Source organism: Falco cherrug, chromosome 2 (genome assembly GCF_023634085.1).
Source record: "Falco cherrug isolate bFalChe1 chromosome 2, bFalChe1.pri, whole genome shotgun sequence".
Classification (NCBI taxonomy): domain Eukaryota; kingdom Metazoa; phylum Chordata; class Aves; order Falconiformes; family Falconidae; genus Falco; species Falco cherrug.
This window is the reverse complement of record NC_073698.1, coordinates 3311921-3329904: the sequence shown is the minus strand read 5'-3', so window position 1 is coordinate 3329904 and position 17984 is coordinate 3311921. Positions and strand designations below refer to the sequence as shown.

Genomic DNA, 17984 nt, shown 5'->3' with positions numbered 1-17984 from the left:
CTTGGAGAAGGTTATTACACAGCAATGTTTGTATTAAGGAATCTACAATAAGTGTTTTCGGGATGCCGTGCAGTGGGAACATGGGCTCTTGGCACAGAGGCTAATATTTGGCTTGGTCACACACAACAGGAGGACCATCCTGCACCGTGTAACCTCAACCAACGCACAGCAGAGAAGCACAGAGCAAAGCCAGGGACTAGTTTGGGAAAAACTGATGTGTGATCAGCTAGCAAGGATGGATCAGATCTGGGAGAAACCGGGGAACCAGTCAATGATCAGACCATGGATGGAATTCAAATTCCCACCAGGCTTCTCTTATAGCTTGTTATAGCCTGTTAAAACATCCTGACCGCCAAGTTTCCCAGCACAGAAGAAAAGATAATCCCAAAGCAGAGTAGAGAAAGCTCCGCATTGGCATTTTTCTTCCTGCCCTTCCACCTGCAAAAGGTGGTCCCTTGAACCCCTGGCAGAAGTAGGCAAAAAAATGCCCAATTTTGTGATGGTTCAGATTTTCCTTTAGAGGGAAAAACCTAATTTAACTGAGTTGTTGCCAAATAATACCATTTTCCTGAGGATCATTTTACAGCATGAAGCTTAGAAGGATTTGCACGGTAGAAATTCATTTGTTATTCTATGTGGTACTGCTACTTGGGTTAAAGTGACAAAATATTCATGTAGTGGGTAATGCATCCATTTCTGCTCTGTGCCTCCTCCTCGTACAAGGCCGTTCCAGTCCAGGTTAGTGGTTTCTCAGCATTGCTACTGGGCATTTCCCCAAAATGCTTTCGGTTTTTTCTTATCACGGAGTTACTAACAGGGACCTCATGAGGGCAGCATGTCCTCTCTTTTTCTTTTTTCCACCTCTTTCCTTAACACTGCTCTGCTTCCAGACCGAGTCAAAAAAAGAGCTGTGTATGCACTACAAAGGGCACTAAGCTGCTTTAATTAATGAGGGTCTCAAAGGCAAGCTGGTGATATCCCACTCGCAACACGCTGGTGCTATACAAATTACTGCTGCCCTGCTTTGCAGATAGGGAAAAAGCAGCTAAGTAAACCCACGTAACATGCTCAGAATGCCCTGACTGGCAATCAAGGAAGGAATAATCATTGCAGGTGGCTTGCACCCAACTGCCATGCTTTGTCCGTAAATTTAGTCATGCACCCTTTTGTTCCAGTTCCGTTTGCTGGAGGGAGAGCTCTGATTTGAGGCAAAGGAGACAAAACAGGACAGAAACTATGTCTATGTATGAGAAGAAGAGGTGACATTGGCAAGGTCCCTCTTCTAGCCTGTACAGAGGCACAAAACCAGGTTGAAAGCCCCCAAGCTACTTTCCTTCCCTTTTTAACAGGTAAGTTTGAGAGCCAAACCCCAGCAAGAAGGGAAGGGAAATGCATCTGTCAGGAAAGGGCAAGTAAGGGAGTGCGAGAAGACTGAAACCAGAAAGGGCTGATACAGCCCAGTGCAGAGGAAGGGACAAATTTATCAAGACTCTTGCAGGCATAATGAGGAATGTTAGGATGACGGGGAGATCTCAAAGCACTGGAGAAGCTCAAATGTACTTAGTATCAAGCTAAACAACTGCAGAGGAAGGGGGGAGGTTGCTGAGCTAAGGCAAGACAGGGCCACAGGAAAGCAAAGATGTCCGTTTCTCAGAAGAGACTGTCAGAACGATTTTGCGAGGGCTGGTCTGTCATGGGCAGGAGCCTACCTCTTGTTATGGCCAAGGGAAGACAGCAAGATAACAAGACAGCAAGAATATAGCCATATCATCCTGACACTGTCCCAGCAACAAGTAGTGTGGTCATCACTTAGAGGTGACAACTTGAGCTTCAGTTAACATTTAGGTTATTTTACAATATGATCTCTTTCGCTCTGGATGCTGGCAGCCCCTCCCCAAGAAGCCTCTATGTTACATAGTCAAGGGCATGAGTAGGAAAACGTAGGTGCACGGGGAGGTACCTACAGTACCAGGACACCCTCAGTGAGTCTTCTGCTAAATCAAAATCATTAAACACACCACAAGCCAGAGATGAATTCACTCCTATGCTCCTAAGATTAGCAAGCGAAGGGAAAACCAACTGCAGAAAAACAGCTTGGAAGGAGTCATTTGTCCATGAGGTCAGCTTGGAAGGGTAGTTGAAACTTCTGTGAGACTACCATGTCCTGGGCTGGTACCTTGGGCACAAAATAAGATCAAAGGAAAAGTCCCCTCTTATAGACCGGTGGTAAGTAGGTAGGAAAGAACAATACTCAACAGCAATCTTAATTAATGGGACTTCCAGCACAGCCAGGAGTTTTGGGCAGAACTGGTTCAACCTTGCAGTATGGACAATTACAGGACATTTGTTAGTGCAGCCCTTTGCAGGAATGGATCCTTTCTCCTTCCTCTGCTTTGCATGCAGCAGCTGTGCTGATATAAAACTTGTTAATTGAAAAAATTGCTTAGGAAAAAGCTTTGCAAGAGCTGACCTCCTCCCATTTGTGCCAAAGGTGGTTTCTAGTGACTTGTCCAGTCAAACTGTCAGAAGTAGTTTGGGCTTTTCTCGCCACGCACTTCCAGACAAGTCACTGGAAACCCAGCCTTAATGTTTGCTGGCAGAAGACAGGACCAGATCAATTCTACTAGGGGTGAGGAAAAGGGGGAACAAGCAACACACCAGGTTTATCTTCTGGAGCAGGAGACTTTCAAACTCCACCGGCCAAGCCTCAAAAAGGCAAAATACAAGTTTGGCTTTCACCTTGACAAGCAGCAGCAGCCGCCTGTGAAAGTCAGCCAGCATTGATGGACCACTTCCATAGCTCACAGGCCAGCCCCAGCCCCAACAGACAGCAGGTTAAACCCTCGCTTCTTACTAAAAGAGCCCACATGAACAGCAATGTGTGCTATTTCTGGAGCACTTTGCACCGCCAGTAGTAGAAGGCTGGGGGCTCTGACAAGTGCTGGAAGGATTTCCTCAGCCAAAGGCCAGGGATGCAATCCAGCCCTGTGCACTAGGCAGCAACAAAATCCAAAATAATTTGCCAAAAGGTGCAGGAGGGCATGAACTTTCTGCATCTGCTTAGTAAAGGAGGTCTATAGACATAAGCTGCTTTAGCTCCTTATACACTCACAGGCAAAAACCCACCCTTAAACCTTAAAGATTTGCTTAGCCTATCCTGCACATCCCATGCAGGGACAGTGCAGATCAGCATGGGTCTGCTTTTGGACAGTTTTCTCCCCATGAAAGCCAAGGCACAGCTGCAAACACACAAACAACTGCTGTAACATGAACCCAGCCACACACCCCTGCAGCACCAGAGAGACCAAAGCAGCCCACTGGTTTTGGCCAAGTTTATTTCTAGAAATTTGTACAAAAATTGATACTCCATAATACAGTCTATCAAATATGATTGATGAACATTTGTCTTTAGAGGCAAGATTCCAGGAATGTGAAGTACTGTCCTCTTGCATGGAAGAAAGGCACATTTTGGAGCTCAAAATACACTCAAATGAACCATTGAAAAGGCAGGTCAGATATGCAAATAGTGCAATGTTTCAGGTTTATACATAAACACATTGTACTCCAAAGAATTCTCACTACAAGCAGCGTTAACATCCACGTAAACATTTTATAAACACTTTTTTAAAAAGTTGCTCACTTTAGAACCTATGCATGAAAAGGCTACTCCTTGACATTCACTGGACAGAATATTTAAAAGCCATCTTTGGGCAGAAGTTACTCCTAGCTTTCCCCAAATGCTTTTGGGATCCAAAACACTTGCCTGAGTAGTCCCACTGCATTTAACCCTACAGGCTATCCTAAGGGTCTGCAACACTGAGGCCACACAATTGCACCATCCCACCGCTCCTAGAACTCGTCCTTGGAGTTTTGTGGCTATGCAGGAGTCCCATATTTCCAGCTACATCTCTATGTAGAAGCAACACCTGGGACAGACCTGCTTCTAAACTGACATTCAAAATACAAGTGGTGAAGTTAACAGCCTCCACACTATGGACAGAGGTCCACCAGACTCTCATCCCTTTGTTTGCTGCCCCACCCACAGGAGGTGCCATACCAGGGTGTCTGGCAGCCTCCTTGTGCTTTCAGAAAGGGCTTTTCCAAAGCAGAAATGCCCTTGTGCTATGTAAGCATGTCTCAACATGGCTCTTCTGCAACATGCCTGTAATACTGCCATCCCACTCAAATCATCCTGCTGCTTTTTTGATTGAAAACCAGATGGATCCCACTCTCCCCCAAAATAGCTTGTGCTATCGAGTACAGTAGCTGTAGGAATGTTTTTAACCCATTACTGGCAATAGAACAGCATTATATAGCAGATTACAAAGGCAATCATTTCCCCCATCCAAATCCTCACAAGCAATAGGGAGTTGTGCTTTTTTTTTTTGATAGAAAGACATTTGTAATGGGATTTATCCAAAGCAAAGCCTTTTTTGTGTGTGTAAAGTGGTCTAGCAATACTTTAAACACTTTCTTTACGGACACATACACCCACGCATGCTTTCAAGTACACGATGACAGCTTGGACTCCTGGAGAAGATGTGTTTATTCTGAGAGAAGGAGGTGCTGCTGAGCCAGTCCCTTCAGTTGACTTCCAAGGCCTCTGTTTCTGGCAGGCCAAATTTGCTCTTATACTTGTCAAAGAGTTTGATCAGGGAGTCCACATATATGCTGTGGTAGAAGTCCACTTCCCTCTGGGATGGATTATCGATTTTGGGGATGCTGATGGGCTCTCCAACTAGTAAAGAGAGGGAAAGACCCACATGTTAGGTTGAATGTTCCTGTACAGCCTGCAGATTTGTCTTCTATGGCCACAGCTATGGTAGTTCAGCACATCCACCCTGGCACAGCACAGCCTGCCGTTATAGCAGAGGTTTGCCTCATTCCTCCCAGTTCTGCTATGCTCTGAAGCACAATTTTCTCACCACATCTGCAGCAACACCCAGATTCACTTTAGCTACACAAATGCCATCAGAGCAAAGCCTCTGCTGTGCAAGGTGGTTGGAAAGTCCCACTTCTTTCTCCTTACAGCAGCAAGGTAAATCCCTCCTCAATTAACAGGAACCAAGACTAAAAGCTGCAGTTCTTGTGTTCCCTTATACACACCACAAAAGCAATGTGGCTTTCCCCCCCACCCCCACCCCCCTTCCCTCAAACCCTTGCTTCTTTGGGTTGGAAGACTCAAAGGCAAATTTTAGAGTTGGCTTTAAGATTCAGCTGTCAGACAGCATCACACTGCCAGTCCTAAGAGTGCGTGGGGAGGCAGGCTGCTTCTCACTGTAACTATCCAAGACCAGAGAAGGTAGCAGCTACAGCATATTTTCCCCCAAAAGAGCTCACTTGCAAAAGTATCTGCCAGAAGAACATGATGGAAGGCTTGTAGCCTCTGGAAACTCTTCCAGTTAGTTCTCAGCTATGCTGGAAGGTTTTATACAGAAGGGAAAACAGTTTTATAGTCAAGACTCCAACACCAAACTAGAGTAGAGGTATGGCATAGACTCAAGTACACTACTACCTAGAGAAGCACATAGCACATTCATACCAAGACCTTACCAACAGTAGTGATGGGCTTGGAGTAAGGTAACAATCCCCAGGTGTTGGAGGAGAAGAGGCCACGGCCATGAAAGATGCATGGAGCAAAGCCAATGTGCTTCTGAAACTTCTTCTGAATCCATCTTCCCCAGGAACCCTCCTCAAAGATCACCTGCTTGTACACTTCATTCTCCCCAAAGGAGTAGACAGGAACCAAGTCCGCACTATAAAGATGGAAAGATGTTAGGACCCCACACCCCTGGTCTGCAGTCAATACTACAGTACCACAGTCACACACCTTTGAGGCTGCACATTTGCAGATTTTAGTGGCCAGAGCTCTCTTTGCAGCACAAGGTACTGACATAGGTCAGCCAGACTTGACACGATATAGTAGATACACTTCTAAGCACACAGGAGATTCATACTTGCAGTGGGCCTGTGAAATACTACCCAGTCAGGCATTAAATACGCTTCCATATAGTCTCATCTGATTTTTGACGGACACCCCATTCCAGACACATGGGATCCCTGGAGATCACAGGGCCTACATAGGTGATGCCCCATGCAGATTACTGACACCGGCCTCCCCTTGCCCTGGAAGCTTCCTGCTGTCCTAGGCATCTTCCCACCCCATCCCCTGCTCAGAGGCAGAAGCCAGAAGACAGACTCATGTGCCTGATGCTCTCTGTGCATGCATCCACACAACACAGCAAGACTGCAGAAAGGAGAATCCATCCAAGACATCAGCTGCTTCAGGGGATAAAAGCACTTTTTGTATGCTAGCAGTACTGCTCTGGCATTGAGGTTTCCTCCTTACCCATGCCGTAGAGCCAGTTTCACAAATCCTTTCCGGTTTTTCAGTGTCACAGAGTTCTTCCCCGGGGTGCAGTTCAGGGACTCAGCTGCCCCTCCAACCACAATGATGATGGCATTGCCACTGCCGTTCTTGGACAAGATGTAGTCTATGCTGTCACGGTTCACAGGACATATACCTGCATATCCAGGAGACAGACATAAGGGTCAAGCTGCAAGATTAAGATGATCCTGAAAATACCAGCCATACCTGTAGCAAGAAGTTTGTGCCTTGATTTGTACGTTGAGTTGTCCAACTTCCCTGGGGTCATAAAGGCTTGGGTGTATTATCAGGCAACTTGTTCCTCAACTAAACCAGCAGTTAATAGACCTGGACAGCACTAGACTTTGTTAGAAACAAACTCCACCAACACCAGCTCTCCAGAACTTGCCCTTAACACAAAAGGCTTCAGCAAGGGTTTTCTTCTGTACTTCATGATGCCAAAAATCAATTGCCTAAGACATCCTCCCTCTAAGTAAACTTTGCCGTATGAGCTGGTTTATCCTTGGGGGGAAGAAGCAAAGCAGTTGTGTCATTTTGGTGGGTGAGAGTCTGAATTTGACCAGTTCCTCAGCAAAACCAAGCAGCTGAATAGATTGTGCCTTGGGAGGATGCTTTAGTGATAGAAAAATAATAAACGAACAAGCCTTTCCAAGACAGATCCATTACAAATTAATCTAAAAACCAAATTTTCCTGAAATATCAAGCTCTTGCACAGCAAGAGCACAATCCTCTGCTGTCCTGGAATGGAAGAGATGTATGGGGCAGAGTGCTCACATAAGTCCATGCTCTGACACTGAGTCCCAGTGTCTGGGAAGGCCTTTCCCTCTGTCCCACACTGGAAAGGGCAGGACTGCACTACCAGTCACAGTCCTGCCCTAAAGCTGCAGACCCCCACTCCCAAGGACCTTCCCGTTCAGTTCAATGAAAGACAGCACCTTTCATTTCTACTCTGTTGCTCTAAAATGCCGTCTGATTCTCTGCTCCCGAAACCTGTGCTTTTCTCATACAGTTATTGTCAGAGCTTGCTCATGCCTCACATTGTTGGCCAGGATAAGCTGAGAAGTGATATGCCGTCATTTACATTCCCATCCACACAACATGTCTGAGCTGTGCTGAGTACTTGAGGTCATTGCACTAGGAAGGGCAGTATTACACAATTTAATTTTAGAAGCTGATTCTGCAGATCTCATGGTAGTCATCACTTGAACCAAGAACTAAATGATGAATGAGTTCTGTGGAATTATACAAGGCGAGTCTGCAAGCCTTCATGTGTATCCGGGTATCAAGGTCACCACCTAATCCCAGCTGCAGACCACAGGGGAGCAGACCTCACTGGAGACAGATCAGCTGGATTTGAATACATAAAAATTTCTTTCAGCACAGCTACATCTCTCTGACCACATTTCCTTTGAAAGGCTCAGGCTGTACTTGCTGCCCCATAGGACACCTTCATACTCCCATGCTCTGCACCAAGGCTCCCTGACAACATAGCCCAGATTCCTGTTCAGGGGAGATTACTACTGCCCACAACACTGAAACCCTTCCTCAGAAAACACAGTGAGACATGCAGACAAGTGGCAATTGCTGAACTGTGCTCCTTAGCACATTCACAAAGTATATGGGATTTTTCTGGCCATCTCCTCATGTTTTAGAAGATCCCTGATGTAGCTCTAATCTCTAGTAGGCTATAAAACTTTATAATATGTAACAGTTGGTCCCAAACCAACTAAGTATGTGTATTGGTATAGTAATATTTGTTAGGATTGCACTTGAAGTGGTTCATCCACAAAACAAAGGATTGGAGGGAGCTATCAGCACTTCCTAAATGATGTTTAAACCTTCGTAGTGACACCCTTAAGTTCCAGTACAGGAAACTGAAGACAAATCATGGCTTTCTGAAAAGTTTGCTTTGTCCAACAGATCACACCTATAGTATTGCTTAAATCTTATGTATAAAGGAAGCAGAATTTCTTACCAATTTAACTGTAATGCTCAGGGATAGCCAAGCCAACCTTGTCAGCAGTGATGTTGCTAATGTCTTACTCCCACCTTCCTTCCAAAAGGGATGGAAGCAGCTCTGGCTAGCCACAGAATTTGTCTACCAGTCATCTTGAGCAGATGGCACATGCTTTTTTAAATACAGAAAGGCTGTGTGGAAGCTTAATCAACACAACTAAGTTACAGACATGATAAGACTAGAAAGCAGATCCCAACCTGTCATGCACCGCTGTCCTGTAGGATTCCCAAATTATGGAAATTAAGGACTTCACACAGCAACTTCCATCTGGTGCAGGACAATAGAAACCAGCTTGAGATACTGCCCTTCCTAGGCAGGGACAAACACCTTTTCTGCACCAGATGCAGTTATTTTTCTTCTCCCTCACCAAATCAAGGCAGTAACCTTGGAAACAGCCAAACCTAGCTAGTCAGAGCCAAGTATAGCTACTCCTATCTTTCCCCCAGCCACGGGTCAAGATTCAGCCAAACCACTACATTAAGATACCTGTTTCAAAGTCATCTATTGGCAAATCTGTTCCAGGGACAGCAAACGTGGTACTGACCTGTTCAATTCAGAGTTTCCCTCACCTCTGCCTAACTGATGGGCATCCTCACTCCGAAAAGGAAGCTCAGGCCATGCAAGGACACCATTTCTTGAGGCTGTCAACCATGCTTCCTCTGCCCAGTTATAGTCTATTAAGTGCTCCATTAAAATACTGGTATCTATTAATGTCATTCAGTACAGATATCACTGCCTAACTCCTGTGACCCATCTGTGGGAATATATTCAGGGAAGGGGCTCTTCTGAACAGCTGGAGCCATGCAATACCCCCAGACTCTTTACTCCTGGCTGGCAGCTAAAAATGTGGTTGGGCGAAGAGGTCAGCTATCACCACCCTAAGTTCTAGATGCGTGATAGCTCACGTGGTAGAGCCTAAGAGCAGAGCTAGTCATGGTATTCACATTTCAAAGGCTCGCAAATATTTTATATTTTCAGTCAGTGCAACTTCTTCATCTACCAGTACGTCCTAATGATAACTAGGACACTTGCTTCCATGTCTCCATCTTCTACACCCATAACTACAGATGCCAGATGTCTTTACTATGCCTTTGGACAAGAGTATCCTTGAGTTAAGGATGAATACAGAGGAGCAGCAGTCCCTGCAGCCCAAGCTCTTCACAATTACTCACAGCTTCCTCTTGACAACTACACAAAAGCAACATTTGTGTGATGCTACCAGAGAGAAGTGGTTACGTGAGCTTCTCCCACAACTTTTCACTTGAGAGAGGGGAAGACAGTTCAGAGGCAAGGGCATGACTAGGAGGAAGCACAGTGCATGTGCTTGCACTTACCACCAGACATTAAGTAGTCCCTCAAAATGGGCATCCTGAAGTTCCCAGCCAGCGTTGCAAGGTATGGTCGGATCCCAGGGAATTTCTGGCCGACACCTGTGGCCTCTGTGCTGAAGTTGCAAAAGGCACCCAAGCCCATGATGCCATGTGGATGGTACCCAAAAATGTAATTTTTGGTTGTCAGCAGATTGTGGGTTTTAACCAGCTAGGAAAGAAAAGAGTGAGCTCACATGAAAACAGGTATTTTCAGGTAAGAAAAAAATAGAGAAAAAGTCAAAGCCCCCCACTTTTGTCTCTCTTCCCACCAGGCAGAACAGCCTAAGAGCTGGGGTATGGGCTATGCTGGATTTCAGAGGCTGCAGTAAGGGCAGCCATTTAGGCTTCAGTTCCCCAAGCAGAGGGAGAAGAATAAGCAGGCTGCTGGTGGACACAAGATGACTGTCAGCCAGGCAGGAAGAGGGGCTGGGCTGCAGTAGCCTGTGCCCTTTGTTTCTCTACTCCTCCCCAGGGTATTCTTGCAAGCCTCTTGCCCAAACCAAGTCCTTCCTGGCACTGTAGTCACAGCTACACCTTGTTCCAGGCCCTCTCTCAGCACATTAGTGGATCACATCCCAGTACAAAGGGAAAAAAAAAATCAGTGTCCCATAGCAAAAGCAAGTTTGCTTAACACCTGAAAAAAGATCCAGCCACTTAACACACCTACTGGCCACCCTCCAAGAAGGAAAATGTGCAAGAGGGTGGCTTACCACTGGAACCTATCCCTCCTTAAGTTTTGTTCTGGCCTACACAAAGGGCCAACAAGACACCAAGCCATCCACAGCAGTGCTCCAATTTCTGCAGGACATGCTCCAGGAGCAGTGATCATACTGGTTTGGGGCTGTGCAATATTCCTAACCACTTACTCATCTGTTTGCACAGCATGAACATGACAAAGCTGTCTTAGCCGTACACAGCAAAACCAATACCATGGTATCACTACTGCCAGAGGATTTTTTTGGCGCTGTAAGTAGCAGCAGTGTCCCATGCATCAGAGCATCTTCCCCTGGCAGTACACAAGCAATCTGACTAAGCACCCAACAGGACTACTGCATCACCCCACAAAAGAGGATCAAATTTAAATTTTTCAGCGCGCAATGGTGCCAATTTTTGCTGACCACAACATCCCAGCAGCTCTCAGACTGGGACAGGACCTACAAGCTACAGTTGCTCCTTCAGCACAGGGTGCTAGAACAACTGCACCCCATCCCTCAGATTGTATATGCAAAGGTCACTGTCAACTCCTACAGGAAAAAACGCAGATTTCCAAGACGTCACATCAGCGTTACATACCCTCCTGCCTTAGCCAAGAAGTGCCCTGGCAGTAAGTGAGCAAGTCTGTTTTGTCGAATCATGCTACAGAGCTGGAGTGCCACTGCGACATGCTGAAGCAGCGTGCCCAGAAATTTGATTCCCTCCTCCCCATGTTCCTGTCACGGTCCCTAGATGAGACTACAGCACTTGTGCTATGTAAGACAGCAGCTGCAATACAGGCATGACAGCCACGGGTTAAGCAAGCTGACTACCCCTCCTCATTGTTTCCTCTGGCTCTGAGGTCATGTAGGGCTCCAGGAAGCGTGTGCAGATGCTTGTGGCTGCAGCAGCTCTGTAGAGCCCTGTGGCCTGTGTCACACCAAGTCATCCTTTCTTCCCTTTCCTTTCTTGCCCAATTAGTAGATGGCTTTGCTTTCACTCTCGAGGGTGAGAGGGTGGTGCCTTGACCAGTTACAACAAACAGGGTTGCCAGACTACAGACTGGAAACCACTCTCCAGGAAAGACTGGAGGGAAAAAAAAAGCAACGATTCCATAAGAATCCCTCCATCCATCAGCTCTTGCTCTGTTGTAGGGCAGACTCAAGGCCTGGTGGCTACAGACACACATGACTTGGACCAGTGGCAGACATTCCTCCTGAAAGCTTTTGCTAGAGCAGGTGGTGGTTTCCAGGTTCCAGACCTCACCCTTCACCTGCACCAAAGCACAGCTGCTTTGAAAAGGAAGCCAGCTGAGACAGAGGGTTTGTCCTTGCAAATCTGGAGCATAAGACATTTGTCAGCTGATCTTGGTAGAGCCACATGTCTGTCTCAAACAGTTGTCCTGCTGCCAGCCATGGCAAACCTACTGCAGCCACTCCACCACGTGCAAGGACATCCAGTTCCCAGTGGAACCCGTTGCTGGCATACCTTGTATGAGCCCCAGCCAAGCTGCAGCCTTATCGCTCTGTTTGCTTTCCAAGACCTCCTATTATGGAGCCATAGGGCTGGCGATACCCACCACTTGCACAAGCCGTACAGGAGTAAGGCAAGAGGTATGCAGGGAACCAACTCACCCACACACCTCACCCATGGCAAGGCAGAAGGGGAATATCTGAGCAACTCTAGAGACTCAATGAGAAACATATGCTCACAACAGGGATTTACAGGTCTGAAAGTCAGCCTGGCATTCATGTATATATATACACATATACACACACACGCTTTCCCCCCCAGTTCATCCCATCCAGACTGCCACAGCCCTCCACAGGTTGTCCTAAAACAGATGGGTTCACAGAAAGTGAACTTCTCTTCCTCTACCCAACTCAAACTGGGGCAGCCAGAGACTGCCAGGCATCAGACAGGTTTGTGCCCTTATCGGCAAGTGGTGCAGGTCTTGGATCTGCTAGTGCATAAACTCAGCCCAGAGTCTGACCTGCCAACAATGAAGGCTCTGCCTTCGGGTTTCCCTAAATTTAGAGTCACAGAATCATTTAGGTTGGAAAAGACCTTTGAGATCATCAGCTCCAACCATCAAACCAGCACTGCCAAGTCCATCACTAGACCATGTCCCCAAACACCGTATCTATGCATTTTGAAAAACACCTCCAGGGATGGTGATGCTACCACCTCCCTGGGCAGCCTGTTCCAATGCTTTAATCTAGAAGCAGGGATTTTTTAAGTGCTGTAATCATTTATTTCTAGTCTCAAGCAAGACTGAAGTTTTCCTTAGGAGGCTGTTCACTCACTACTAGTTTTCTTGCACCTTTCCCCTTTACAAGCAAACTCTGAGCTGCCTTATTAGAATGGCCTAAGGAATTGCTGTAGCTGTCATTTGACATCACCCTTGCAACTCTGTTCTGAGCCTCCAGCAGGTTTTTTCCTTTTGCCTTCAAGGTCTTTTCCAGTCCCATACAGCCTCAGCACTCCCATGATGAGACAGAGGCAAAATGTCCTTGCTGCCCCCCAGCTGGATGATTTACAGTGCTGGGACTGAAGCTGAACCTTCACCCCACTGCACTTAACATGCCTGTTCCCAGCTGCTGTCCGAGACCAACCCTATTTCAGTGGGAGCAAAGGTCCATCCATCTGCTCTAGTAATAAGATTTCTTTAAACAAATCTAAGCCCGCCTATAAAAGCAATAAAGCAGTACAATTATGGTAAAAACCCCTAGTGTTAATATTTGAGTGCCAGATACACTTGGAGAACAGTATTTACTATTATATTTGTAGGAATGGGATGAGTAAACAGCACATTCAAGTGTGCAGAAAGGGGACTGCAGAGATACTACTGCTCATCACCAGGAGCCTGCAGAACAGGAAGAAACTGGATGCCTAGGTGGGTGCTCAGCCTGCCTGCAAGCTGAGCAGCACAGTGACCACAGAAGCACGCAGAAAGCAGAAAATTAGAGCTCATCCTGCAGGATCCAAGCAGCAGCAGTGAGCATATAAACTTGCTTAACAACTGAACAGCTGCAATTAGCTGCATCACACCCAGCAGCACTATGGAAGAAATTATCTCACCTCTCCAGCAATGCAGGCCAGGACCTGAAGACCCCTCCAGGCTCTCAGTATTACCACCATGCTACACCACAAACAGGAAGCAAAAACCTCCACCTCCATTTTGTAAGTCATCTACAACAGCAACTAAGGAGCAGCTTTGCCAGGAAGCCAGCCAAGCCAGAGAATGCAATACAAACGCTGCAAGAAAAGTCTGTCTTGCAGCAGTCCTTGCTCTGGCTAGCTGCCGACTCTCCCATCTCAGCAGGAGACTGATGAGGTGTCACTGCACACATCTGAAGTGCTCACTGCTTCAGAGGTGAGCCAAAGGTCTGCAGTCCTTGGTCTCTGAAGTGCTGTTGCCAATGGGGATCAGCAGTAGCTGTGCTCACATGCTCAGGTGATGGCTTCTTTACTACAGAAGATCTTTAGCTTGTGTCACTCCCGACATGACATCCCCAGATCAGCAGGATGTGCTCAGGCAGCTGCTGGGACCTGGCTTGCCCCTGCAGCAGCAGGCACACAGCACCATGTTCACACCTGCAAGATCCTGGTCTTTACCTAGCAGTTCAGCACCAGGATTTAGCTCACTGGAAGCCTCCTCAGCTGCTTCATGTACTGCTTAAAGCACTATTTGCAAGGCCAACCACTAAGCAGCAGACAAACTTAAGCTTCTAGTGCCCTAAAATAGCTTATTACTGTCACAGCAGCTGCAACAAGCCCCAGTGAATATGGACAACCTCTGCTCATGCTGAGGAATTTAGCCAGATTCAGGCTGGTTTCCAAATCCACCCAGCATTACAAAACACAACCTGGTACTTCCAGATACAGGTACAATAGTCCTACTGGTGTTTCAGGCCAGGAGGCACTGCTGACTCAGGTGGAGACCAAGCCTAATCAGCATAAGTATCAGAGCAGAGCCTGCTTTTCATGCAGCTACTCTGCTAGAGCAAGCCTGATCCCAGCAGTAGAGCTGTGGAAGGATGCAGCAGACCTAGGACAAGTGCTAGCACACAACTCTGTCAGAGGTCGGTACTGGTGGCATTTCAGTCTAGCCAGATCCAGCCTGCATCCTCAAGACTGAGCTCACACCAGCCAGGTACAGGGAAACCCTGGCCTTCAGATCTGCAGCCACCCAGGACACTATGCCAAGAGGCCTCCTCTCCCAGTATTTTGGTGCTACAGCTCTCACCTACTGGGAGCTGGGTCCTTGTTCCTGGGGAGGTGGCCTTAGGGGTTTGGAAAAAAAAATCTGTAAAACTGCTTCCTATTTATTTCCTAGAATAGGAGTAAAATCTGAGCTAATATCCTAAATGCAGGTGGTGCCTGTGCCTATATGGATGCAGCTATCACAGCTCTGCATGCAGAGCTTGCAGAGGCAGTTTAGCATTCCCAGTGCCACGGGTGAGATTGTCACTGGTGTGATCTGCCCTTGCAGTGCTCAGTGGACACACTGCACAGGACAAGGTGCAGCAGATTACTACCCCAACAAACCATGAGCCAGGGAAACAAACCAAGCCCTGCTCAGCCATTACAGATTGTCCAGGATCCAGTCAAGGTGAATTTTGCAGACAGAAGATTTAAAACAAGTGATCCTCTCTAGACCAGTCTCCCTCTTGACTGAAGACAGGCAAATAGTTTATTTTTTTTCAAGGAGTTCCCATGCTCTTAGCAAGTTCAAGCCCAAGCCATTCTGGCGGTCGGTACCACTCCTTGCAAGAGATAATATTCATAGGATCAGCCCCATTAGACAACCACCTCTAGCGCCTCACAGCCCCATGATCCATGTCAGCAGCTTTTAACAACTGAACAACCAGCTGGCTGCTCCCCTGTAGCAGGTCAGCTGTCAGCCCTTGTGTTCTGCCCTTTGCACCATTTACCTGCAGGCTCCATAAGCCTGGCACAACTCTGCCCCTTAGTGACAAAGGAATTACAGCCATAAGGGGTTCTCACAAGTGGACTGTGTGAACTAGTAAGTATTTACCTAAACTGAACTTTTTTGCTGTTTTTATCTAAACCATCTCATCTCTAAACCTACCTGAACAACCCGACTGACAAACTTCTAATACCTACAGTGGATCTGACCTGCATGGCTGGTGCGGAGCATGTTTCCATGAAGGCAGATATAAAGACACCAAAGGAGGGGAGAAACAAGGGTGCAGCCATTACTGGTGACCCCCTTGAATCAAGTCCTCAGGAGAAACTACCCCATTTTAGCCTTCAGCAATATCAATACGATGGGGTTTCTTGCAGTACTGTGGATGCTGTACTAGAAAACAACAGTTGAAGCCCTCTTCAACACTGGAACATGCTCTGTTCTCCATTAGCTATGAGACCTTGGCTGACCAGGCACTTGCAGCCTGTGCCATCATGATGTATTTTTCCATGTACACCTACCCTTGCCAAGAACTACCTGTTCACAGCAGCAAGTGTGGCAAGAGGTTTGCTCACCAGCAGCAGGTTCAGGCACCCTGAGAGTCCAAGTGACTTTGCAAAGGAAGAATCCAATCTATGCCACTTTGGTTTCCTACTGGAATTGGATTCCCTACTGCTCTGAGGCTGGACTGTCTTAGGGGTGGGTAGCTCACCAAAAGCCATGGCAAGGTCCCTTCCTTTTGCTCAGGCTGAATAAAACTTGCCAACAGCCTTACATAATAGTCCTTTCGGCTGTGTGTCCTTCCAAAGAGGATCAAGTTCCCTCCTAGCTGAATTTGGCCCCTGCTCCCTTCCAAGCCCCTCAGCTAACTCTGCAGTCCCCAGGGCAGACTGGCAGCCCTGTCCCCTGCCTGCAACACGTCTGAACTACCAGGGAAAATACATGCAAAAGGTGAGTAAGTCACAAGCTGGAGAAATGGAGCTATTCACACTGCTGGAACCCCCCCTTCCCCAAAGCAGCTAGACTTCAGAGCAGGTTTTACCACTCCCAGTGAAGTGGCAGGACTTCTGGTACACAGGGTTCCCAGCTATTCTTACCCAGTATACTGCTGCCCTAGGGTGTAACTGGAAAACAGGCCAAAACTGCACTAGGTGTACTAGGGAGGAACAGAGGTATGGCTAGGCACAACACAGGACTGCTGCAGCACAGAAGCTGGAGAGATGAACAGGGAACCTTACTGCCACAGGGCAGATTGCCTCAAGACCATCAGAAGCAGCAGCTTCTACAAATCACAATACCATCGCTGGTGTTGCATCTCAGATTTTATAACCACAGCCGCTCCAAGCGGTAGTACAGCAAAGTAAGGCATGTCCTACTTAAAGCTCAGTGTCATGGATAGACTAGTATAGGTACAACATCATTTCCACAGGGGTTACTACAAAATAGTTAAGTGCCAATGCACAGTATTAAACTGTTACTTACTCTTATTGGAAAATAATCCCTGAAGTACCTCCATATAGCCCAATTTCTCACCCACTGGGATCTTCTTCCACCTAAAAAGAAGAAAACTCGTGGTTTTAAAGGCTTTCCACATGGGTGTCCCCCAAGAAGCCTAAAGGACTCCACATAGTTTGCTGTCTTACTAGAGAAATCAACAGTTTCACTCCTCTAAATGGGACACCTGCATCTTTCACTAAAGTCAGGTGAAACCATCCATCCTCAGGACTTCAGAGTACTTCAAGCTAATTAACAACTAACTACAAATTCACAGTAGTATCTGACCTGATAATCTGTTGTAGTTGGGCAATGGAAAATTCAAGCTAGAAACAGCTCAATGTTCACCCTAGAGTCATCCTTTGGGAAAAGGCCAAGATCCTGGATGATTTCAGTGGTCTTGAAGCAATGGAGAATTGTGCTAATCTGGCTATGAAAGGAGTTGCCATCAAAACTTGTTGTCATTGCTGTAGTGGGTTCTCAGAGCTGGTTTCTACAAGTTGTTCTCCGAAATAAGAGTTTTCTGCTTTATTTGCAGCAACACTGACTCCACAGGGGACCCACATCTTAATAGTCATGTGACAGCCTGAACCTTGTAAGAGATTGAAGACAGCAAGATCTTGAATCTTTATGCATATAGATCTTTCTGGCCTATAGAAAGAACCTAAGCCTTAAAAATATGCTGCTAAAAGCCAGCAATGGCACGATACTAGTGAGTGTTATCGTGAATTACCCTCAGCATCGAAACCTGCAGTCACTGCTTAGGCCAAAGGCTGACATTTATATGCTTCACTGAATAATGCTTTTGGTCAGCGATTCGGCCAACCACCACTAAGAAGGGAAGTCACCCAATACAAAGTACTTCATTGGCCAAACAGGAGGACAGGGACACTTAAACAATAAGGATCTATTCTGCAATATTTACCTTTCTTTGGTGTATTCCAGTCAAATACCAGCCAGGCTAAATATAGAGCCGCAATTGCCCAGCAGTCTGTGCACAGTATGTACATGAGGATTAAAGTGCAAGCAACACCTGGATAGGTCCAAGAAAGATAAGAAAACAAGGGTGCATCAGGTTTTGGTCTGCAT

The 17984-nt window shown here is 46.7% G+C and overlaps 1 protein-coding gene across 2 annotated transcripts in view; it reads right to left on the bottom strand.

Annotated features, from left to right (window-relative positions):
• Positions 1-3317: 3317 nt before the first annotated feature.
• Positions 3318-17984, bottom strand: part of DGAT2 (diacylglycerol O-acyltransferase 2) — a 24123-nt gene continuing 9456 nt past the window's right edge. For both annotated transcript variants that reach the window (XM_055702607.1, XM_055702608.1), the window contains exons 3-8: positions 17821-17928; positions 16884-16954; positions 9740-9944; positions 6350-6524; positions 5554-5756; positions 3318-4738 (exon numbers count right to left, since the gene is read on the bottom strand). In XM_055702607.1, the coding sequence (XP_055558582.1) occupies positions 4584-4738; positions 5554-5756; positions 6350-6524; positions 9740-9944; positions 16884-16954; positions 17821-17928 (917 nt within the window). In that variant the 3' untranslated portion in view covers positions 3318-4583. The remainder of the gene's footprint in view (positions 4739-5553; positions 5757-6349; positions 6525-9739; positions 9945-16883; positions 16955-17820; positions 17929-17984) is intronic.